General features: G+C 40.3%; 1 protein-coding gene across 1 annotated transcript in view; it reads right to left on the minus strand.

Moving 5' to 3' along the window:
- Positions 1-25,912, minus strand: part of CSTPP1 (centriolar satellite-associated tubulin polyglutamylase complex regulator 1) — a gene marked incomplete at its 5' end in the record, with an annotated part of 81,153 nt that extends 55,241 nt beyond the window's left edge. The window contains 2 exons of the mRNA XM_082485269.1: positions 16,175-16,277; positions 25,867-25,912. Of these exons, the coding sequence (XP_082341395.1) occupies positions 16,175-16,277; positions 25,867-25,912 (149 nt within the window). The remainder of the gene's footprint in view (positions 1-16,174; positions 16,278-25,866) is intronic.
- Positions 25,913-26,582: the final 670 nt, after the last annotated feature.

Consider the following 26,582-nt stretch of genomic DNA (forward strand, 5'->3'; position numbering starts at 1 on the left):
AGTACAAATTTCTCATATTTGAGTTGTAAGCACTTTAGGCTAACATTATAGTAAATGTTTGCCTTAAAAAGATTTCTCTGAAGTGTAAGAAGCTCTCCTTTGGGCATGGTAAAGCTCAACATGCAAGCAAGAACAATAGAAATGCAAATACAAACATTATACACCAAAAGGTATAATGACAGGGCTGCCTCAAAGATAGATTTTGTGCATTTCGCTCTGCATCGTGCAAATGGGACAAAGCTTTCAAACACTCCAGAGAGATCATTAAAAACATTCACTTGGGACAGCAGCTTAACTCTCCCACACAGGAGAGAATTAATGAAAAGATAAAGTTTACTTTCATCACAGCAGAACCTCTCCATAGGTAGCATCTCCACAACAGACAAAATCCAGTGGTCAGTGTGAACCCTCTCAGTTTGCAATTTTAAATAACCTCTTTAAATATACAGAGTTTAAATCACTTTATCCTTCATAGTATAGAAAAGGGTCTCACATCTGAAAGAATCATACCAGACAGAGTTTAGCAAAATTAAAAAGTCGTGTAACAACTTGGGGGTGTGTGGAGAGAAGCCAATTCAATTTTTCAGAAAAGAATCACAATTTCTGTTTTTTAATGCCCTGGTTCTCAAATACATGCAAGTAAATGGATTTTTTGTTGTCAAAGCTAGGTGCAGAACACCGTTGCTAGCCCTCCTACCCAGAAAGAAACGCAACTGAAATAAAATAAGTACAATCACCTGATGGTTAAGAAACACTCATGACTCTTGACTCCTGGAATTAGGAATACTCTTTATATAAATATGGATAAATATATTATTTTGTATTTAGGAAACTTTATTCATGCACCAGTGCTGTACAAACGAGAGGAAAGCACAGCCACCGTCCCAAGAGATTAAAGTAAATAAATAAATCATATGCCTGATCAAAATATGCCAAAATTACAGGAAAGGGCTCCCATGACTGTTGTTGTATTAAAGAGTATTCATTATAAAGCGCTGTAGCTCACTGCTTTAGAGTGAACGAGCTCAGAGTAAGGGAAAGTAACTTGCATAAAAACCCACAAGATGTCTATGACAAAGCTGGAAATGGGATTTCAGATCTTCTCATCCCAAACCGCAGCCTATAAGACTCTCTTCATTTCCTATGTCAATTGTTTTGCTGATGATTTGACAAGCTGATGAAGAAAAGAGGGATGTGAATGAAAAAGAAGAAACTTGCTGTAATAGGAGAAGGCAGCTTTCAGAAAGATGATACGTGTAAGGGAGGAGTTTAGGAAGAGAAAGAAGATGAAGGCACAATGATACAACTAAATGCACCAAATTATGTTGCTAAGAATGACTACAGCACGTGCAACATCTGGAAGTGGATCCTGGCACAACTGTAAAAGAAAGGACCAGACATGAAGTTAACATATTATTAATTCACAGCAGATAGCCCTACTATATTACTCCTTAGTTCTAATAAGCGAAAACTCAAGTCACTTGCATTTTCAGCATGGGATGGCTCTAAACCTAGCAGGCAGAAGGGTATGATATAATTTGTTGTTGCTTATTCAGTTAAAAGAGTGGGTGGATATGTTGGAACATCAGCACACCTGGGTGTGCTGACAGCCAAGTGCCGCCAGCTAGTTGAGTAAAAGAAGTACAATATTTCTTTCATTCCTCATTTCTTGCAATAAGATTTTGTTTAACTATACAACGGAAGGATTTTTCCCAAAAACCTCAAGTCTGCAAGCATGGCAGTCAGAATTTTAGCCTAGTTAAGATGTTGCATTTCAGAGACACTACTTTATAAATACCTTTTTATAGATTGTAAAAGTTCAGCTCAAAGGACCCAGCCCATGATGCAGCTATCCAGCAAGGAGCTCAATGAGAACTCAACAGATCTCTTCTCAGGCAGGGTCAAGATCATTAAAAGAGACAGGAACACTATACATTTTGAACAAACTATATATATTGAAATTCTTTTATCATGGGTAGGTGGCCAGTACAAAAATAATTTGGCCACGTTTTCCTTAACAATTGCCCAGAGGTAAAGTTAATGTGGCAAGTAGTAATGGCTTGCCAGTAAAACCTTCTGGAAGAAAAAGAAACAGTGACGACCCAAAGCTGTTGCGAGTATTCCAACAGCATGTAAAGAGTATCACCAACACCTTACCTATGATTTTTATATACATGTGAACAGATCACTTTCCCAGTTTCTTTTGAACACAAAAATAAAACAACCTGCGGATTCAGAGGAATGGCTAAAGTAAGCAAGATATCAACAGCAAAGCAACAAACTTAGCTCAAATATTCTCAGCAAGTTTAACAGCTGCTGAGATTCTTCCCTTAGGGTTGCTTAGTCTTCCCTCCATCTGTCCTCCTCTCACCGAACAACTCATACCCTTAGCAAAGTTAGGTGGACAGAGCTTATCAGCTCATTTGCAGGAGAAAGACTTACAAACAAACTAGGGTATCTCAAGAAGGTATTCGTTTGTCCTCAATCATTTAGTAATGGGTTTGTGAAGCAGAAGTAGGGAAAATAATTTTGCACTTCTCTGATTAACTTTTCCTTTCCCCCTTTTAGGCGTTTAATGCAGCCACCTGCAAGAGATCCTTCAAGAAGAAAGCTTTAACCAACTCTGCAAGTCTCCAAACCTCCTGTTGCAGACCTAATGGTTGTCCCGGCCCTCTAAATTACCAGTAAATAGAAGAGGCAAATTGGAACATTAGTAGCTTTTGTTAATGATGTGATTTTATTTGTCTTGCTGAAACTGAGATTAAGAATTGAACTGAATGTTCATTAGTTAACACCAGTTCACTGCAAACACTCATGTTTCACACAAGAATTGTTACACAACTGGGTGCTCCGTTAACAAACTGGCTTTTCCCATTCACTTGTGAGAATATTCTGGAGAAAGATGAGAGAAAAATAATGTAAGGTTCTCACTCGATGGGAAGATCTAAAGAAACTTTTACAGTAGGGACTTCAAGATGCTTACTTTTTCACTCCTTTACTTTACATGTCCCAGAGTAGCCAAATTACAGAACAGAGTCTCTTCCAACGCCACTGCTGAGAAAGCTGCGTCTTGCAGCAAACCCAGCCTATGCTTGTGGGATGGCACGTGCATGCGAGAGGAAGAAAAAAAAGTTTTGGGAGGATACTGTGATAAAACAGCCCCAGCTCTCAGAAATGGCTGTGCTGGGAACTCTAGCACTCAGGTGCTGCTACTCTGAACAGAGCCGCTTTCAGTAAGGCTTTGTCTTTTGTGTAATTACATTTTGGCAACTTGCCAGAGTTCAGAAACTTTCAAGCACTCTTTTCAAACCTTTGGACTTCCAAATAGATTGCAAAAGTCCCAGGATGCTATGGTAACATCCCAATTGAAACCCACTACACTAGTTAGCCTCTGCCTGCTCAACTCGGGCAAAGCCAAATATGCACAATGCAGAAAGAGCCCCAACTCCCCGAGAAGGACAGAAGAGCTTGCCAGGACCCTGCTGTCCCCCTAGCAGGTGCCACCTTTGGTTACCACGCAAAGAGCTGAATGAGTTCACAAGACCCCTCCTCTACTAAATGGAAAACAAGGAACAAGGACTGTTACTCCCTAACTTACAGCATTACTGCTTGCATTTTCCATTGAGAGCACGATGAAGGAAGAAAAACTCACTTCGAAGGCTTATGCTGATTCTCCAGCATGAGCAATTTCCTCACACACACTACTTTTCTTTCCAGTTACACAGGTGCCTAAATTGTTAAAATAGAATTGAGTGTCTCAACCAAAAATATGGTAGTCTCAAATGCAAAGTTGCCCTTGGTGGCTATGTCTTTACTGACTGAAACACTGTAGGGAGAAACTGTGCAGAGGATCTGATGTCAACATTATGGGTATCTCAGGGTTCGTTTTTTTTTCTTAAAACGCACTCTGGATTAGCTCTAGTCTGGTCCCATGGGCTGAATGCTCATTTGCAGTTGGAACACATCTTCCAGTTTAGTTTCATATGAAAGGAACTCAGGTCACGAGCTCCAAGACTGCTTCATGGTGTGAACCAAAGCACAGTAAGTAGGCATAATCAGGAGTATTAGGATTAGAGACTATGGTACAATGGGTAACAAAGAACAAGCTCGAGCAATAGAAAATACTGAAATTCAAAAGGCTTTAATACCCAGGCAATTTCTGTTGTTAAATAACTCATCCGCACACAAAGCATCCTCAAGCGACCAATCACACTTACCCCAAGGCTATGCTCTGAAACAGCAAAGTGAGGTTTACCTTGCCTGGAAGGAGCCCTGAGAGGGAACATTTAAAATTGTGGGCACCACTGGGAAAAAAAATTCCGAGTTTCACTGCTGTGATGAATAAATTACTGCCGCATCAGCAGAGTTTAAGATCATTTTATTCTTCATCTATTGCTTTAAGTGTACTACACTACATGCAATATTCAGACCAATCATTGGACTGTTTCTTTACCTATCCCTCTTGGAAAGCAGCATAAGAGCACTAGCATTCCTCAATTCAAAGCCGTTGTATCAAGTGCTTTTTAAAATTCCATAGATATTAACATCTGGGACAATGAAGTCAGCCTCAAGGAAACCACCGTCTTCCTCTAATGAAATTAGTGCTGCTTTTTAGGCACTTCCTCTGAAATGTGTTAGCACTGTTAAGACAAAACAGATGCTGAAAGTTATTCCTGATGACTGGCTTTAAGGAAAAATCCTTTTTTAACAACCAGGCAGATAGGAAATCATTAACACTCTTAACATTTTGGAGAGACTGGGTGATGTAACACCGCAAACACAGAGACTGGATTTTTTGAGATCCTTTCTGTCTCACCCACTCAAGTTTATTTCAGCTGAAGGGTGTGGAAAGAGGGAAAGGAGTGACACAAATTTTAACGATTTGTTTTCAGGCTTCTTGGTATAGGCTCAGGAATTTCTGTATTCATGGCAGAGTTAATACAGGTGGTACAGAGATTATCCCAAGTACTGTTTGAAAGGAAATGAACCACAGCACCTGTGACAGCTCAGAGTGGGCAACGAACAAGCTTTCTAATGTTGCTTTGTAACAAATCAAACCCTCTGATACCAGTCTACAGATTCTGGAGAAGGAAAGGATTAAAGGAGTTCCTGTGTTTGCTCTTTATTACCCGGAATCCCTTTATCTTTTTTAAAGTCCCCCTCCCTTGATTCTTCCCATGCTAGGTCAGTAATTTAACACCTTGAAGCTTTCAAATCAAAAGCTAAAAATGACTTTACTATGTTGAATTATTAGCCCAGGATTTAAAAAAAAAAATTAAAAAATAATAAAAAAAAACAACCAGCAAACAGGAGGAGGGGGCAAAATCTCTAAAAACAGAGGCCTTTTGATCAGAGCAGCATCCTGCAGTTTGCTGTAACTCAAGCTGGCCATTCTTATATAGTAGGAATTAAGGACTCCCCCTGCCAGGCAGGGCCCTATTAAAACACAATAGCTGTTTGAAAAGGGTAAGCAAGCTGATATGGATATAATAGGCCACATATTGGGGGCCCTTTCTACTCTGAAATAAAGCTGCTTCTTAGAGTTATGAGCTGGGAAATCTAGTATTCAGGAAGATGGAAAAGAACGTACAATGGAAGATGGTAAATAGCCCTGCAGAAGCCCTCCAAGGTGCTTAAAGAAAAAGCAAAGAAGCCTTCAGAGATAAGCATCAATCATCCAGGACTAACTCTTTCAGTCTGATCAGGTGCTATTTCAGACCACATGGTGTTTGAGTGTGTCTGGAAAGGTCTTACTGGTATAAACAGAGATTTAGTTTTTACAGTAGAAAACACAGTGAGTGTTCATGCACCACAGAGACAGCTGCATGAATACCATTATAACTAGTTTTATGGTGATCATTGCAAGTTGCTACCCAGCTTCCCTCAAAAGCCCTTGCCCTTTTCCCCCAAACCTAAAAAAAATAATAATAAATACATACTAAAATTAAAAAAAAAAAATCAGAATTATATCTACACAAAGAAAGCTGCTAACTCTCCAGCTCATGTATTTAGTACTCGTTCAAACTGGTCCAACTAGAGATTTTGGGGGAAGCAGAAAATTCCGTAATGAACTGCTCTATAATCTTCTATACACAGACAGTATGGGATATTGAAGTCCTCAGTAAGTTTTATCATGCAGCCATGATCTCCATTCTTTGGCTTCCTTTGTTAACCAAACAGATGTATTTTTGCCCTCCCTGCCACGCTGTGGAGTTCACTCACCAGCTGCAAGACGCTACAGAAACCACGTAGTGAACCTGTGGCAAGGGTGAGAAGATGGCACAAGGAAGAGAAACTATTAAAAATACAAGCAACACAAGGTAGTGTTCAGTGTCTAGCTACTTCCAGAGTTGTTACGGAATTGAAATCAGCTGGAGATGGATTTTGGCACCAAAACGTCAATGTCCACTGAAGGAGGAGTATGAATTTGATGGGTGCAGTTATTCAATAATTTTCTTGTTCTGCTGAGATCAAAGTGTGATGCTGAGTGAATGCAATTTTACTCCTCAGAAAGTTGAGGCCAAAGCATAAGCAGAAGTAAGGGCCTGCTTGCTCCGTTCTGCACAGTCGCCTTTATCTCTTATTGTAAGACAGTTCCATGTTTTATAAATTAAACTTTTCATTATTTTAAAAGGTAGCAGCACAATCACATTGTGACTGTGATGATCCAGGAACTACTGAAATATAACTTAATGACTGTTCCAAAGAGATTCAATACTGGTGCCATGCACGCAGTTCTCATATTGGCTCTTTTCAGTCTTGGTTAAACTAGAGAATTTCAGAAGAAGAAAAAAAAATTACAATTAATACTGTCTCACCTATTCAGTTGCCTTGGCAAGAACTATAGCACATCAGAGACTGAGCAGCTTCCAATATTTCCATCATGGCAACAACTGAACCTTGCCAAAATTCCTTAATATAGATGAAGCTTCATCATTTGACATTAATGCTAACTCTGCATTTAGAGATTGCCTAGCTAAAACACTTTGTGCTCCTCACTACAACTGCTTGGCTACAGTGCCGACCAGCTAGTTTGTCTAATTTATTTGAAGATATGTAGTAGGATTAATTTTGCAGGACATGAGGTTACTGCAAGTCTCTAATGCTAATGTATTCTGGAATCTGTATGGTTTCAACACTACACAGCACAGAAAGTCTCAGGTTCTCTGAAGATTCAGACTTCTAGAAACCAGACTTTTTAATTTTTGGTTTTGGGTTTGTTTGGTTTTTTTTTGTAAGAAAAGGAAGATAACCCAAGTTTTAAAAATGCATTTTTCAGGCAAGCTACAAGACTTTTAGCAGTTTGGTATTCATGGGGATACAGCAACAGTTACAGGATTTTATCCTCTAAAGGATAAGGAATCCTATTATAGGGTCTTATGCTGCAGGCATTTGGTGATTTTCACAGCTTGGCATAGCCAATTTCAGATAAATTTTACATTCATTGGCCTTGTCCACATTGGAATACACATATTCTTAGCAAGGCAATTAGAAACGCTCCTCAAGATTTTCTGTGACACCACAACATTTTACAACGTACGAATGAATACAAACTCCTTCCAACACCACAAGACCAAAAAAAACCGCAACTTCAATTCTGATCCACCTTTTCTTAAAGATCTTTCTGGGAAAAATAAAGCATTTCTCAAACTTACACTACTTTACTCCAATTTAATATGAAGTCTTATAAGCTTAGATAGATGGAAGCCAAGAACTCCTCTGAAATTGATCTCCTATATGCATAGAGTAGTCTGGACTCATGCCAAAATGCTTCATTAAAACCAGAACTAAACCATATGAGTTAGTAATACAGAGAAAAGTATAGTTATTGATGAAGCTATCATGTATTCAACAGTGGTTCTCTTAAAGCTCGAGGCATCAAAAACTTTATTGGAGGAAACAGTATATTCCAAAAGAAATTCCTAACAGAAAAGGATAAAACTATGCCTTGTAATTCTTAAAAATAATAAAAAACCAAAACATACAAGGGGAAAAAATACCAATGGGTACCAAACTTCCTATGTTATTATGCTTTTCCAAAGTTGCTATTCTCTAGCGCATTTCTACTGAATTCCAGGCGCCAATTTCATATTACTAAAACAGTTTTCTTCAAAACATTTACAGAAGCTGCAGGAAATACAATCCTTACAGCATGTGACCAAGCATGAAAAGAGATTACTGCTTTATATACACATTGCGGATTGCATGCAAAAGACTGTAAATAGTCCCACTACATCTGTTGTGGATATGTCGCTATTTATCTTTCTCATTTTTTCCTATATATTCCAACACAGTGACTCAGCAAGCACAGCTGAGCAGTTTTCCAGAATGATGGAGAAAGATCGTTGTCAAACAGTGATCTCAGAATTTAATATCTGTTTTGCACTACAGACCCTTCCTCAGTGGAAGACAGGCAATATAAGATTGCCACAGTTCACCAATTCTGACTTGAAGGCCCTTTCAGTTCCACAAGGATACAAACTGAAACAGATTTGTGATCAGAAATGCAAAAACAGGGATAAGAAGGTAACTACCCAATACCACAGATATAAAACCCAAGTAGACTGTTGGAGAAAACAAAATTAAACAAAAGATCCTGTGGCATCCTAAAAATGATATGATGAGCACTATGAAATAAATACCCAAGTGATGAAATGAGTTATGGCAAAATAACCACAAAGAGCACGCATACAGGAGACTCCTTAAAGATTTTCTTAGGAACAGCTATGGATTCCATATCATACCTATTTTGTGGTACTGCCAAATGCAGACCATGGGATGGACTGGGGGGTAGGAAAACTATCACAAATGCACATAACCAAGAAAAATTACTTCTCTATTACCTTCTAATCTAGATAAGAGAGATCAATTTTCAGCAAACCCTAGGATTTTGCCCTTTTCTCTCTCTCCCTAAATTATCCAGACTTGTTTCAAGAATAAATTTACACATTTGAATCAGGTCACAAAAGCCTGACTCTAACTCCCAGCTGGGATCACGTATACATCTCCAAATTTGTACTAGTAACTTTAACAACTATGATGAAAAGCAATAAAGAAATTGGAAGCACAAACAGTATTATGCTAGAGGTATGAACTAAAACTAGACAGAGGATAGTACATTCAACTCTAGCCCAGAGACAGCACAAATACAATTAACTCAGATACATGTAAGTCCTAATGCTTCTACCATTTGCCAGGTTTCTGGATCTTGGCTTTCGGAAAATTTCAAACGTCTGTTTTTCAGTTTTATTAGCTATCAACACTGCATATACACAATTGGCTTTAACCATCATTAAAGGAAGTTCAATTTCATGGCAAACGTGTTGCATTTCAACATTCAAGGCTGTAAGAAGGAATACAAATACACCCAACTACATAAGGTCTCCATAAGGTAGTCTGTCCACGTCTGCTGCAACTATTCTGACAAAGACCACAAACAAATATGTAATTTCCATGACGTAAAGGAAAAGGAAAGAAGTGGGCAAAGACTGCACTGCTACACCAGTGAACACATTCTAGAAGCATTATAATCTGACCAAGCTGCATATAAAAGTTGTGATTGCCACTATTCAAATAGCAAGAGCACAGTGCAGCTCAAGTCAGTGTATATATAAGTGAAGGGTTATCTATGGACAACTGCCCTGTGCTGACAAGGTGCTGATATCAAGTGCTAACATTCATATGCTATGGCAAGTTCTCTAGATTTTTCTGTCACCAAAAGAGTATTATAAATTTTGTAAGTGGAGTACATTATCGCACGCAGTGTCAATAGAAAACATTGTCTTTTTTGTTCAATTCTGTGTTGCTCCTTTCGCTACCAGCCCTCCAAGTTTGTTCTGCTTACCAAAAAGCTTCTTTACCTTCCCACCACTACCTCCTGCCCCGTATTTCTTTGCAAAGGTTTGGATTCATCTGAGTATCCACTCATCTGTAAGATTCTCAAGTACGTGGGAAGAAAACACTACATTTTCGAACATATTGGCAACATGTTCAAACTACAATGGGAATCAGTGTGTTATTTCCATTAATATATGCATTTTTTCCAGCTGTTTACTCAACAGCAGCCATCCCAATGAGCATATTTGTCAGGCTAGGACTTGTTGCAATGTTTGTTACAAAGAAACAACTCTGGGAAAATCAGGAATTCATAGATCCTGCCTGTCAGATGAAGATACCAATGACGGTTCTGCTGTCAAGCAATTCTGTAATAAAAACATCACGCTTCAGGTGGCAGATCTACCGGTTCTGGACAAAAACTCACATGACTTTAAACCAAGTTATCCACACCTCTCAAATCTTCCATAGGTCTCACACAAAAAGCATACCCCATGCACAATAGACAGGGGGTATTGAAATCTGATTTCTAATATGGGTTGGAGAAACTTAGGTTACAAAGAACAAACTGACATCCTGGTAACTCTTCTCTGTAGAGGTAGGACTGGAAGGCAACAAATGGACTTTAAGAGACAGGCTTTGTGTCCTTTAGCAACACTCTAAGTGGAGAAATATGCAATTATTATAGGTTCCCTGGAAAGATTTATCAACAAATTCAGTCCTGCAAATCCATCTACTCTGTGGAGAGATACTCTGAAAAAGTCTCTCTCACTGCAACTTATTCACATTAGCTGAAAAATCTACTCCTCAGAGCTTCTGGCACAAGTGCTGAGTCTGAGTACATATATTCATTCTCTTTCCACTGATAACTGAAGAGCGAAGGAGAGGCAGACACCACTCATGCAGTGCCCTAGGGATCAAGGAATCCCAAGTAAGAGCCTGTCAGGAACCATCAAGCACATTATCCCAGCTGAGATTTTCAGCCCAAAGGGCTGCTTCACAGCTAGGTCACTGACAGCAGCAGCTTCATACCAATTGCACGGCTCAGTGCAGTCTTGCACCATGCGTGATAATTTTGCCTTTTTCTCTGCAGAGCAGAAGACATGTAGGAATCCTGACAGTACTTGAGGAATACATGAAATATAATTTTTGTAATTGTTTATAAGATTATATCAGAGAGAATATCAACATTTTCTGCAAGAACCTGAAAGTATTGTTACCTCCCAAAGTAAGGTGCTCAAAATCAACACACACAGAACTAACACTAAAAAACCCAACAACCAACGCCCCTCCCCCAAACAGCCTTACTGAGAAATTCTGACGAACAGCTCTGTCTCTCAGAAAGGGAAACTGGCACAACCTGGCAAAGCCCTAAGGACCTTCTCACGACTATTTTTGCTGTTTATACTACAATTGTACAAAGCACAGAGACAACGTTCTACAATGCTAGATGCTGTAAAGTACATGCAGTACGATGTCATTTCTGTCTTGAAGAGCTTACACTGTCCTTGCGAACAAGACAGAACAAGTTACTGTGAAAAGGGGAAAGATGCAGAGCAGATGACAGCAAGATGATGATGATAAGGCCTACATACAGAGATTAAATAATAATAATAATTGATGGATCTAAGATAGCTCTAAGAATCTCTCCTCTCTATAAGCAGATAATTCAGCTTATTTCCAGTTGCCAATTAAGGTTGTCTTCAGTGAGAGTCTTATACCTCATGGGAATCCCATCTGTCCCATTCCTGGCCCTTCTCCCCTGCCCCCCTCAAGGATACTGAGATAATTTTAAAGAGGACATTGTTTACTCTACAGACTTATTTAGGTAATGTTGCATAGCAGTACAGGACTGAACAAGCCAGAAGTTTTTTCCGATACCAAAGCCTGTGCCACTGCTATTGCCAGAGAAAGCCAAAAAAGCAGTATCATATTTGTCCCTAAGGAATGACTCGAACAAATTGTTCTAGCCAATCCAGACAGCGAGAGAAAATGAGGTACTTTCATTGCTAGAAGTTGATACTTCTCACCATGATAACATCTTCCTATCCAAGGATCTCAAACTATACAGCACTGGCAGTCCTGTTATTCTGAACAAAGCAAATGTTCCTTTGTGTAAAACAGGGCTCTACACAACGCAGACCTGGTATTTTGAATTGCTAGGCACACAACAGACCTAAAAGCAGTCTGACCCATGACCCCCCCCAAACACACACATCACAGACCTCTTTTAGATAAATATTATCAAACTGTCACACCAGATCCAGCAGGAGCACTTCAAGTTAGAGCCAGCGGAAACATCCTTTACAGAAAGAGGGTATGTCAGACATCAATCTGCAGAGCCCAATGGAAGTAGCGATGCATCTGCAAGCTAAAAGCAAGATGTCTTTCTCAATCATGCTCCAGCTGGCAGGTGATCAGGGGGACATTTCACCAGAAACAAAAGAAAATGAGAAGTGTTTTGGGAGAAGAACATACACAAAAAAATGCCTTCTCCTGTGCCTCCAGTTCACTTGTATTTGGTTTATCAAGCAAACTATAAAAGTGATAGGAAGAAGAGTTTCCTGTCTGAGGTAAGTTATCACTGGTTAATATTTCTGAGCTTTCCAAAGAGTCTTGAATGGAGTAGCACATCTACTGGCAAGCTGGAAAAGAAAGTTTCAAGCAAAGAGTTAGCCCAGAAGAAAAGCAAAAATTATTAGTAGGAAGTTTCTTGGTCAAAAATGGCTTTTGCTGCTTCTTCCAACTGAAGTGAAAAAAAACCAAACCAACCCCACACAGACTGCCTTTAAGATCCCAGAAAATATAAAGTGGGATGCTATGCACATTCCCTCTGCGTGATCAAATGCATTAGCATGGGGCCCCTGTTTTTCTTCAGTACAGGAGGATCAAGAAAACAGGATGATAAATAATGTATAGGAGGAACATGTCCCTTTAAGATATGTTGGCACAGAAGTTAGGCTGGAAGAAGTAAAGCAGCATTAGCGCGTAATTACACAGAGGGCTTTCAAGAGTGCATTTCATGGAGATTCAAAAGCAGAGCAAAGATTTCTTGGGTTTGTAGTGAACAAATACCAGTAGCATTTCAGCATATCTACTAAATAAAGACTGGTCCTAAGAGAGGCATAATTTTACTCATTTAGATAAAAGATGTGAATTAATTGGCAGAAGGGCGATTGATCCCTATTCCTGTAACAGTCAGGAGTGAGACAGATGAGGGTAGCCTCAAGGTACTCCCAATATTGAAAGCAGATGTCCACATGATTGGGACAAATGAACAATGGAATAAAATGGGAGAAAACACACCCTTGAAGACTAAAAATATTCTGGAAGGAGAACTGTAGAGATGAAGGTCAGCCCTCTGCAATCAGCAGTGTCAGTGCTAGGCTGTGGATAGTAGTGGAATACAAATACATACCCAATTTCATTTCCTAGAAACAGCTAGAAACACTCATTGCCTGCAAAACACTTACTGCTTGATCCATACAGAGCTACATGACAACATGGTCTTCAGCTCTGAAATTTCACTCAGGTAAGCTAAACCTTAACAAAATTTTCTTAACTACCCATAGAAATAGTTGTTGTAACTGGCACAAAGATTTGAAGAGACTCATGGTGAGGTGGGGCATTGCAATGTATGATGGAAAGGCCATGATTGCTATTCAATGGTGAACCCAGCAAGAGAAGTCCGTGGAACACCACTCTACTGAAAAGTGTGCCCTCTGAGAAGAGTTTGGAGAATATCTAACACCCGTCCTTGACACACTAACTTCATTATTTCTGAAAAGTTACAGAAGTCATTATTTTGTCCCATACACACTTGGGGAAAAAAAAAAAAAAAAAAAAAAAAGGTCACTTCTTTCGGTCTACCTGCTAGCTTTCTAAACCCTGGGCTTGGTCTCTAATTTTAAGCAAGCATAAATAGGGAAAGCATAATGTGAAAAATTAGACACCCTAACACCAAGTCCCTTCATCTCAAATAATTGCAGCACACTTCAAAATATGCACATGCCATAATAGGAATTTCATAATAGGAAACTTTGTATTCTAAGTCTACCTACACCCATTTTGCCGATCATTTATTCTCCCCTTCAAATAAAGAATCCCACATTTCAAATCTTAAGAGTTCCACAGCTCTCAAAATTACTAAGCCTGTTTGTGCTTTGGTACAGGGACACAGTTTGATCTGCTAAACTCCAGACATACTATAAAAGAAAAAAAAAGATAATGACTAGTTCCATATTACTCACAGAAAAAAAATGAACGCACAGCCTTTTCCTGTCTTTCAAGAAACCAGAAGCTCTACAGAATGCTCAGTGTGAACAAAAAGCCATTGTAGAAATTCACATCTTTCTTTGAGAGGAAACGGGAAAAACATGATCTCCAGCTCTATGGTGACAGTTTTGTTTGTTATAATGATCTTGAATGACTTTTTATTCTTTCAAAGGTAGAAGTGGAACAGGAAGTGAAAAGAAGATGATAATCATGTCATGATGAAGGAACACTACAGAGAAGCAATGCAAGCAAATTCAAAAAGCGTGGAAGACCTCTTGCTCACCATTTAATTTTTTAAGGATTTGTGATCAGAAATTTAGAAAAGGCCCTGAGGCGTCAGCTTGAAAGCAGGCGCAAACCAAATCTGGAGAGATGGTTGAATGGTGATTTCCACTGAATATTTCAGAGCCACCTTGTCTTCAGTTCTGGTAAAGAAATACTGTTGATGGGTGGAGGTCATTGTAGTCATGCTCTTTATCTTACTTAAGCTCTTGTTTACTGACTATTTGTTCAGCTGATTAATCTCAGTATTACTTTCTGTGGAAACTCACCTATATCAGATGGAGTATCATGATTCCCAATCCTGTCAGGTGCACAGGTTGTACTTCCATTTTTTCTCAATACCTACTCTCTGTGATTAATTCTCCGCAACCCTACTTAACAGTGACCACTGCAACTTGCTCAGAACATCGAAGTATACTGTTGACTGGTTTGTATAGTAAGAGTTTCATTCCTGATACTATGCATTTTTTTAACTTCGGCACTCTACAAAGAGGGAATGCATTTTGAGAGTTTAAGCTACTTTCTAAAAAATAACAACAACAAAAAGAAACTCCTTATAAAAATCCATGTCATACTAAGTATTATTTGCTTCTAAAATAGATTTCTGAGGTCTTTTAAAGTCAGTATTCATTCTAGTTACACTAAGCTACAGAGAAAGGTCTGCCAAGATGGCCGAAACCACACTAATCTTTAACTGCTTGTTACCCTATTGGGGGAAAAAAAAAAAGCTTTAAGAATTTCCTCTCAGACTTGCTGCAGTATTTATCTTAGTTACTCATTTACCTGTGAGAATCTTGGTTCTTTAAAAATTGAAAATGTGCATGAAACAAGAAAATATAATGCACGTTGTCCAATCAATCAAACTAGCAAGTTAGACCTTATTTGGAGATGAGATGGAGATTAATGTGCAGAAAAAACAAAACCAAAAGAAACCCCTCAAAAAAGTCTGAAACTTTGGCCAACTGAGAAAGCAAGCTACTCCTATGCTTTGAGATCCTCTTCCACTGCTATAGTGCTGAGATTGTTGTGAAATACTCTGCACATTGATTTACCTCAGAAAAAGATAACAGAAAATGAAGCAAGCAAGGAAAGATTTTCAAATGGGCATCAAAAGACAGAAATATATAACCACAGCAAGCACACACATTACCAAGAGATCTTTAATGAAGCTGCCTGAAAGAGTTTTAGACATTGTGCAAGACATCAAGTTGGCAAAACATACAGCAATCGGCTGAGTCAATATCAACAACACTGAAGACCAACACACAGCTCTTCCCCCCAAAAAAATCTTTCCAAATTAGTAGGAAGAGATTATCTGTGCTAATTATTACGTTCATTATTTAAAGACTTATGCAGGTTACGAGGGAGAAAGAGGCATTCTATTAAAGCATTCCACAGGACAACAAACACACAAGGACACAAAACAGTTCAAATTCATACTCAGAAAAAGGAAGAATGAGTGCTACTGAAATCAGAAGCAGTCTCTGCTTTTCATACTAACAGTCCTGATTAAGACAAGCAGAATTTGGTTTTCTATATGTTTTTAAAAGCTCTATTCCCCAAAGTGACTACTTCACATGAGTGTTTGTAATAGAAGAGGTACTGAACTGTACGAAACCCATGCACGTTTCCGAAACATGCTCAAGCAGCCCTTGGCTAACCCAGTGAAATCCAGCATTCACAACATAATCAGCATGTGTTCAGCTCCATTCTCCATGTACCCTGCCTGTTTCCAAAAGCCCCCCTCAGGCTGGCCCTATTGGCAGCATCCTGATGTACTTACTATTCAGTGAAGAACCTGGCAATGCCATACTGACTAATATCTTCTCTGTTCTCCAGCAGCTGGCTCACTGCATCCTCCATGTACGTGAGGACATGTCTTTGAGCTGCAAATAAAAGACAGTAAGAGACAGAAATTAGAATACAAGGAGCCTGCTAAGCCCCAGAGCCAGACCAGCCTAGTTGTGTGCCTTACACAACAAGCATTTGCTCCCTCAGCTAGAGTGTAGAGGTTTCATTCTCCCAGATATGGACAGTAAAATTCCTGAGCTAAACCCCACTTTCTTTCCTGGCTACACAGAGTTAGTCATTAACAGTGCTGACCCTTTTTTTGAAATCCTCTGAACTTCTGGAAGTGAAGGAGGAAGAGGAGTTGTGAGACTGCCTCACTGGAAAATGCTTACTCAAGAGGAGATCCTGATCTCTGTTCTGAGTCATAGCCATCTTTCCTATACAGACTGTCAATGCCATATCGATGGGGCTGTTGCAGAGCTTTAGAGGTTCCCTGCCCTTCCCTCCTTACCAAAGCCACGTAACTCTAAGGCTGTTCTGTAAAGTCTTTTTCCTAAAGGTGCAAATAAAAGTACATCTGTTTCTATACAAGCATCAGTGAATGTTCTTGGAATGGCAGGTGGGGAACAGGTCTCAATGCCAAGAGAGATTTATATTGCTCAACAGTCAGTCTCAAATAACTGCCTAAACCAAACATAAGGATCTGCCAGTACCCAACCACAGAATGCCACTCACTTATAAGACTCCTGCATAAAGATAGTTTGGTACAACACAAATAATTTTGCTGCTTCTACAGGGGGCAGACTCTGTACAAATTAAGCATGTGCCGGGGAGGAAGCAGCACAGATTTGCCACTGAGCCCCTTTGATGTTTTTGGCTAGAAACCAAGTTGAAGCAACAAAGCGCCGAGTCTGGGGTGATGCGCCAGCTACCAAGCAGTAGAATTTCCAAATCTACAAGTTCAACAATCAGAAGACAAGTCACAACGAACCCAGGAAAATCATTCCTAACCTGGAAAGCACACAAACCCTGTTCCCAAAGCACACACCTCCATTCTAAACACGTATGCTACTGCACCTTTGCAAGTAGTGTCGTGTCCTAAAAAGAGCAGCAGAAAACCCTTAGGGGATATAGGAAAGGCAAAAGGCTGTTCTTGCTCCTTGCCAATCTGCTCCAGACTTGGCAGCATCATCCCCTCACCAGCAACTGGCCAACCTCAGACCCACATCAATATTCTTCAAACCATTTTAATTTGTGCTTAATACCCTGGTAAGCATCAAGCCTGTGCCACTTGATACACAGCATGGAAGTCCCTTTCATCTTAGTGTGGGGCAGGTGGACTTCAAGAGAGGTCCGGAAATTATTATTCCCAGTGGATACAGTCATTAAAAGTATGTAGGAACATTGATTGCTATCAGGGGATTTCTCTGCCTAGAACACTTTTCAGGACAATGGTAAAATTGGTTAAGCACACCCTGGAAAATACCTTGCAGCTGATAGCAAAATGGTGAGCCAAAAGTTCAAAGATATTATCTGGCACTAAAAGATAGAGGGCGTAGCTTTATTTAATTATTTTAATGCAAAGGAATAAATTTAATTTATGTGAGTGATTAAAGAAAAATAGCTCTGCGCACCTGTGTCCCCTGAGGGAAGAATGAGTTGTGCAGCTCAGTCGCAGGCTCAAGATAACAGCAACTGGGTAACTTTATTTCATCCTATCCTTCCTCCTTCTTCATTATGCAGCCCATCCTGCACTCAGAAACTGTCTTCCCAGGCCCCTCTTGAGCTGTCAGCAGTACCAGATTAAGTTAGGGAACAGTACTAGCAGACAGGCTTCCACTCATCTCAGCCTGCAATAAACTTCTGCTCCACTACAAATCCATTTTCAAAACTTTGTGGGGAAGTATACACTCCTTTCATAAAACAGCCCCTATCAATGAAACACATTTTTGTTATTTTGCTTCTTTAGTGTCATTAACGTCTCCCCTAAAAGCCTACGGGAATAGATAGGCATGGTCCCACAGTGATACACAGCACAATGCAGCTGACCTCTATAACAAATACCTTTGAGTCTGCTCCTGGAGAATAAATTAACTTTCAACACAGAATTTCAGATATTTCTGTCACACTTAAAAATGCACACAAATATGTACGGGTCACTGTTGAATACAGTCACCGGTAAAAGGTTATTTCTATTAAGCTTTTTGTTGCATGGCCTAAGGAACCTGGCAAAAACCCTATTTCCCCAAAGGTAGGTAGAGGCGTGAGGGAAGGAAGAAATTGGTGAGCAGAGAAGCTGAAAGAAAATAGCACTTGAATCTCCTAGAGAAGTCTCTTTCCTTAGCTCTTTGGCTGCTGTGCTGTTTTCCAGGTAGCACAGTTCACACTGCCAAACTAAATTCCAGCTCTGGCTTCCTGTTTGCTGGCTGCCCAGTTCCATGGAACGGCACAAGTCGTATGTTTTATAACCCAACCAACTCTACCCTACACAGAAAAGCCATAGAATAAAATTTAATTTGCAGGCAGGTTCTAGCAGGCCAGGAGTCTGGTTATAGCAAAATAGTAGTTCCATAATTTATACAAATGGTACTTTCCATAACAAACACTGGAACCATACTGGAACATTAACTATTTATGCAAGCAGAGTTAAAAATCCGTGGGGTCCTGTGCAAAATAAATGAGATGATTCATACATTTTAATAGTTTGTGAAAATTCAGAGAGATAATGGTGTATTGGCATACATGTTGCTCATATTTTTGAGGCTCACTTTGCAATAGTAAGGCAGCAAGTCCCAATCAGAATGTAAAGCCCAAACACCCACATTACTGAGCTATTGCAGCTTGCTGTCTCTACTCATTTTCATCCTGATAGAATTCTAGTGTACTGCAGCTTCCACTCAGGAGGTATTACAGCAGGTTACCATCCTCAGCGTTTGTTTATGGCTTATTACAACAAAGACTCTCCTCCCTACTCATACAAACCTTTCCAACGCAACCCATATTTGCTAAATAAACTATTTCCTGAAAACCCATGCAACTACCCCAAACAGTAAGTAACTGTGCCTGCCACACTCACTTGGTAGGTGCTACTCTTTGCTGTCAGATTTAAGAACTACCAGGCAATTTTCACAGAAGAATCTGACAGAATAAGTTCACAGATGAGTCTTCAGGCAGCCCGTGACCTGATGTTAAGTAGATGCCTTTGCACAGAATATCTAAATTCTCATCACTAAACCACTAGTGGTGATGTTACACTTAGAGCCTCTGTCTGATCAGTAGCAGTACGTACAATACAGCTTCTCCAAAGCTGACTACTGCAGCACTTGGGAGAATGGCCTCTTGATGGTATTACCACCACATTCACATGCTCACACCCAACCATCGCTCACACACCTAATCTTTAAAGTGAATTTTGGAATTAATGCACTTTTGGCTCAGAACCAAATTCAGGGCTGAACAGTGGCTGTTCGATTCAAGCACAGCCAGACCAAGTCATATAAATCTCCTCCAGCTTACAAGTAAAAGGCAAAAGGAGGATTACATCCACAGTCAATCCACAATCTCTGTGGAATTCATTAGAACAGATTAGACAATCACAACTAATTCAATTTAGCCATAACTGCACCAAAACATTTTGCATGTGTATTTAAAATAGTAAAAATAGTCCTTTTATAAGCCTTTTATAATGTCTTGTTTCAATCTTCTTAAGAGAACAAAAAATCAGCTAATTCATAGCTTTGATTACAAATATTGTAAGAACAAGCTTTGATACTCAAAAGATCTTGAAGGAAAAGGAAAATGTAATGCAAATCATATCCCTGCATGAAACAGGATATATGCATCGAAATTCTCAAAGCCAGAAATTCAGGAGGAAGGAACAAAATATATGTCACCTTTAAGTAATGATATTGTATATGTGTAATATTTTTATTATCAACAGTGCTCAGGAATGGAGAAGCTTAAGATCCTGGAAGTGCCACAGTACTGTGGTGTCAGTTATGTGACACCTATTTCAGCACATATTGGCAACACAATCACGTTAACCATACTGGTTTTGCATACTAGTTTCCCAGTTTCATAACTTAGATGCATCTTCCTAATGCTACATTGATAAGAAGCTTCTCTTTCCAACAAGTTTGCCTTTCTAAAGGCAGAGAAATAAAAACTGAAGGTCAGTATACCAGCACACTTACCAAGAAGTGACGCTGCCTGTCATACTTGAAAGGAATAGCAAACATAGGATGGCCAGAAGATGCAATAAAAATAGCAGCAGATGCTGCAAAAGAAAAATAAAGTGTGCCAAACAACCTGAAGAAAGAGTATGATTGGAATAAACTTGGTACAGGATAGTAAAACACATATCACATACCTTGTTTAAAGAAGCAGCAGAACAGAGCCCTACAGCAGAGGTAAGCCTTTATTTATCAAATTATTATCAGATCAGCTAGCTACATTATTGCTCTACTCTTCATGAGAGATGACTTCTGGAACATGAGCTGCCTACCAAAACAATTTGTACTGTATGCACACATGAAGGCTTTTTTTTTTTTTTTTAAATGGCTGTTTCACTCCTGGCATAACTGAGTATGTTGAAAAAACAGGAGTGGGAATTCCTGGATAATAAGACCAGCTCTTATTATCTGCCTCCTCCTCAAGTGAAGTGCCGAAAATACACACTTTGCATTTGATGCAATTAACATTATGATTAATTTCAGTTATGAGAAGTTCAAGACCATTATAAGATTTAATGTACTTGAGATATTTCTGGCATTTTTTAATTTCTAAAAGCATATAAAGTAACAGCTTTCAGAATTTATAACACTTTCAGAATTTATTCTAAATTGGAGCTGAACTAAGGACACTACTGTATTACGCACATTGGAAAGACACATCTATAGTAACACAAAATCAATTTCATGCAAATATTACCTAAAGAATAACGATGCCAGAGGGAATTAGTAAGGATCCAAACTGCAAGAACAAAATCATGTCAACTCTCGAAGTTTTTCCAGCATTGATCGTCTTTCAGGATGCTGTTTTTAAGCTTTTCAGGTATCATGAGGGATTTAATCTCTTCAGATATCGCTAAGAATGGCCTGAGCAAGAGAATTATGTAAACAAAGCAGTCAACCTAAAAGCTAAGGCACGGTACAGCTGTAGTTCTTTCCAGCTTTGTGCAGCTTCATAGTGTAATTTCCTATTAACCCTCAAAAAAAAGGTTGGTTTGTTCTGGTTTTTTTTGAAGGACAGAACATGTAATGAAGTATAAGTAGACCTTGTCATACCAAGGATACCACTATGATGTGAGACACGCAGTGTTACTCAGGAACACATGCTAAGTGGCCACACAGTACAATTATATCGTATTTCGTATGTTCACGGTTTCAAAACCACTTTCAACAAAAAATTTATGAAATGTTTCAGTTTATAATTTAACCTTGACCATAACTGAAAATTTGTTTCAAACAATTAATCAACATAGTAATCACAAACCATGATATTGTACTCTTTCAGTTTGCACTCCTGAGGCTGCACACAGACTGACTTTATTGTCCAAGTCCCTCCAGCAGACCACTTCCTGCAAGATGTCATACAGCTGCTAGAAATCACCACCTCGCCAATGCAAAATTGTTGAGCTTTTTTTTTTTTAAATCTGAATTTATGCAGTGTATTATTAACATTGTGGAAGCTACTGTCATTCTAGCTTGTTATAATGGCGTTAAGTAACCTAAGGGTTCCCTACCTATTCCTACTGAAATGCAGAAGGTCTGTGTAGAAGATTCAAACTTATCTAACATTTTTAGAAGCAAACTCTTTACACATCAGTGGGGGAGTCATTCATCTTCCACATTATAGTTCTCCTATCTGTACAGCAGAGAAAGAAATAAAATTTTAAAAAAACAAAACCAAACATTCTCTTCTCTTTTTAGACTATAAGCTCTTTGAGCTAGTGTACCTCACAGAAGCTCATCAAATATCTAGACTAAGAGGATACTCAGTGTCAGCTGAGATGTCTGGATAACAACATAACCTATACTTCGATTATGCTGTTAAAGAAAACGACTGCACTTGGACTTTCCAACTCAATATTTTTTAAGACTGTTCAGAAGAGTAAACCTTAGGCATCTGCAGAGTCTCTATACAACTGAAGTCTTCTGCTGGGAGCAACTCGGTTTTGTAAAACCACCAATACCATGAACGTTCTTTCTAATCACGAAGCCTGAGACTTCTGAGGGATGAGGAAACATGACCTTGTTTCTGGCACTTAATAGCCCCATGCTTTACTGATAAGGCACTTCCCTGACAGAGTATTTGTGTTCTTACATGTCTTACATTGGCAAAGGAAGAAAAGAAAGCACATCCTGGAGCTGGCGAGTAGAGGGGAGGAGAATCCAGAGAAAAATAATAGTTCAGAAATTTGCAATAACCTACTGCTTTTTCTCCATAACAGGAAAGGGGAGGGAGTACAATTTGAGGCTTCAGAAGACAGCTGCATGAGCAGAACAATACACTAAATGCTCCATTGCCTGCTATAAATAACTGAGCAATCACCAGTTATTAAACCATAATGAGGAAGGCATGGAAAAGTGTCTCAAATAGGCTTCATTTTGCCTACTGTAGTTCCAGTCTCATCCATCAAATGAGAAACATATTTTCATCACTATCCCCAAACACTAAGTGTTGTTTATTCAGTGAAAATGCTATTTAAAATGTCCCGCTTGCTACAATAACATCTTCACTGTAGCCTTTCTGCCAACTCTGCAGGCTTCATCCCCTTTCCTATTCACTGAGTATCAGTCATCTGTTCTTCTACCTACTGTCTCACAATCATTGTACCATGAGACATGTTGCCCTGATTTTTATTTTCCGGGAACTCTGCTGTACCAAAGCTTCACAATTATTTTTCATCTTAAATGAATGCTTAATTCTCTCCCTGTTCACTTCTGTTTTAACTCACAACTGTTTTTATTTCCCTCTTAGCAGTCAAATTGGATATGGAATAATCATCTCAAATAGAAGAAGAAGAAAAAAAAGGTAATGCAGCAAGTAGCACATAATGTTCTTTTGGTCACTTTTTTATTTGTTGGCCTGGTTTTGATACTGAAAAAGGAAAAGCAGAAAAAGAGGTTAGGTGAAGCTTGCCCATTCTAGGTCACCTAAGACAGTGCCACCTGATCTGGGAGACTCACAGAATATCTTACGTGGCAGCCAGGGGCAACACAACTTCAGAATGAAATTACAGATAGTGAAACTTATCACAATTGCTTACAATCCCACATCAGACAACTATATTAACAATAATTTGAGGCACAAAATAGAACAAATCCAAGGCATGGTGATTTCAGAATTCCAGGTCAATGTATAAAACATAAAAGCATCTTATGAAAACATGTGGGGAGGTGTGTTTATTTTGGGGGAGAGAGTTGGGGTTTGGTTTGTTTGTTTTAACCAATTTCCTACTGCTAACACACAATTCATTCAGTAGTATCTGTGAGCAGTTTGGTAAGTTACAAAGTCTCACAAAGACAAAAACATCGTTATTGGTAACTTTACAGTTTATAACAATATCATTATGTAGCAGACACTTTTTCCCCTCTTAACAGACAACAGATACTGCAACCTAAACAGAAGGACATCCTAAGTGATCAACAGAACAGGCTCTTATACAAGTTATTGCTCAACCTGACATGCTCACGTGTGTCTTTTTCTGACCCCAATGTCAGAATAATTTAAAAGGTTTTAAAAAATGAAAAAGGGAATGGTAGATCAGCATATGGAACAGAGATAAAAGGAGGCTCACTTTAAGTAGGTTAATAAAGCTGCTCACACCTAACAACCTTGCACATCTCTTAGAATTCTCATTTCTCAACTTCCGATGTGAAACAGAAAAATGGTTTATTCTTACACTTTAAAAATTTTTAGTCTGCTTCCTAGATTGTTCTGAGTGATTAAATCCTTGCTGACAAGTTTCACACAAGTAAAAGTTAAGTGCCTGTTTCACTGAAAACAATTAAGTGAACCTAAAACCAAGTTGGCTCATTAAAAAAAAAAATAATAATTTTTTCAAGCTTCAGCCTAGAGCAACTCTCTGGACAGGTTATGAGTCTCTCTATTAAAGCGTAGGTTGAAAATGCTGACATAGGGTGATTGATAGAGTAGCACAAAACCAAAGGGTGTATCTACATGGCACACTGTGATACTGTTCTCAAATACCTGAACTAGCTCCAGAATTGAAATCAGCAATGAGAACTTCAGCAAAGTGAGTCTTCTGAAAATCACTCTGAACAGAGTACTGAACAAACTCTTATTTCTGCCTTGAGTTTCTTTAACACAGAATAGCATTGCAGTTACATAGGTATGCACAAATTATTCTGCCAGCAGTCTAGTAGCAAAAGCACAAAGAGATTCTAGTCTAAGAGGAATCAGATCATTCCTTTACTTAAATACTTAATCTCTCTTTTTGCTGTGATGTGCTGTGAAATAACATGCAGCCAGATCCCTCCTTATTGACACTACTGCTAGGCTAAACAAACTAAGCACTTTTAGTCTCCCCCTCCAAGACAGGTTTTCCATTTGCTGGAAGCTAGCAATGTTTCTCTAGTCTTGTTCCATTTTGACTTACCAGAGATGGCAAAATCATGGTGGAACAAATAGCACAAACCAATCCATGTCATTTCTGACCTTTCCTTGTATAAAAAAGCCACAGTTAATTATGTATACCTTTGTAAGAGTTATTACCAAACAGCCTCTTGGCCTAGAAGGTAATAGCTGAAGATTTTCACTTTAAAAATACTGTCCTGAACATATTCTAAATGCTTATTACTTGTAATTCATCTCCTCTTTAGCAATTAAATGAAGTCATATTGAATTTATTCCACCCTAATTATTTTTATTTGACACATTAACATCGAATCACTTTGCTCCTTAGTTTCCTGGAACACCAAGCAGTAACACAAACTGTTAGAGCCAGGTTAAAAGGATGTAGTCTGTGAGGGAGCGACTGCTTTATAAGTGGAAAAAAAAAAAATCGATTCTATGCAGGAAACATTACCAATATTACCTTATTTCAAAAGATAAAGCTGACATTCAAACCACCTCACAACTTAAGAACAATACCTCTTCCGATGTTGGGAAATGAGCATAAAATAAGATTGCTCACATAGATCTGTGAGCAAAACAGGTTGGTCACGGGCTAAATGAGGTTACAGTCTGCCATTGAGCAGCTGGAGGTGTCTGGCAGTGCCAACGAGACGGGAGGAGGCCGCAGCCCACCTCCCTCAGGCCGCAGCCGCCTTCACGGAGCCCGCACCTAAGGGCGCCGAAGGGGAGCCCCCTACGCCCAAGAGGGCCCCGCAGCCCTCCCGCCTCAGGGGAGCACCTGGAGAAGCAGCACCCCACACCACCAGCCTGTGAACCCCCCCCGGTGCTGTCCCCTCCCCACCCCAAAAGGCGGACACGAAGTCACTCCGACCCGCCTCGGCCCAGCCCGGCCCGACCCGATCCAGCCGGGGGACACGCCACGGGCCTGAGGCCGCTCACCGCTGTCTCCGGGAAGGCCGGGCCGGGCCGCAGCCACCCCCAGCCCCGCCGAGCCCCCCTCCCCCCCGGGCCACAGCACAACCAGGGGACCGGGCCCTCGGGGCGCTGCCCCGGCGCGCCGCGCCGCCCCGCTCCGCTCCTCACCCAGGTACTCGGGCCCCGGCAGCGAGAGCCGCTCGGGACTCAGCATCCTCCCGCCGACGACACCGCCACCGTCGGTGCCCTCCCGGCTTCCGTCCGTTTCCAAGGCGCCCGACGCTCCCAGCGCTCAGGGCCCGGCGCTACTCGGCCGCTCGCCCCGGCTGGGAACACGCCGCCGCGCCGCCAGGGTTCCGCGCCCAAACCGGCCGGGAGGGCGGGCGCGCCTCGCCCGGCCTCAGCTCCCCGCCCCGCCCCGCCACCCCTGAGCGGGGCTCACGGCGGCCTCCCCGGGCAGCCCGGCCGTCTGCACAGGTCCGGGGATGCGAGCGAAGCAGGGAGGTCGGCAATGACCTCGTGGGAAGGGTCTTTGGAGGAGCTTGGTGACACGGCAGCCTGGCCTGGAGGAAGGGGCAGTGGGCAACATGGCGGCCTGGCTGTGAGGAAAGGGCGGTGGGCCATGCCCTGGGCAGCCTGCACCGGGGCCGAGGGACACCTCAGAGGGAGAAGAGCTGGTGAAGCTGAAGAGCCAAAATGGCACAAGGAGATGCCGTAAAGCCATTCTGGTTAGAGTTATGTTGGAAGTCAGAAGGTGCCTAACGCCAGGGGCTGTTGGGACTACCAATGTGGTGGAAAAGACCCTAATTTGAAAGCGAATGGTAATAAGTTAATGAAGGGCACTGTGTAATGCCCTTGTCCTAGGGAGCAGGGACGCAACAGGG

This window comes from Vanellus vanellus, assembly GCF_965231255.1.
Source record: "Vanellus vanellus genome assembly, chromosome: 6".
In the NCBI taxonomy this organism is placed as follows: domain Eukaryota; kingdom Metazoa; phylum Chordata; class Aves; order Charadriiformes; family Charadriidae; genus Vanellus; species Vanellus vanellus.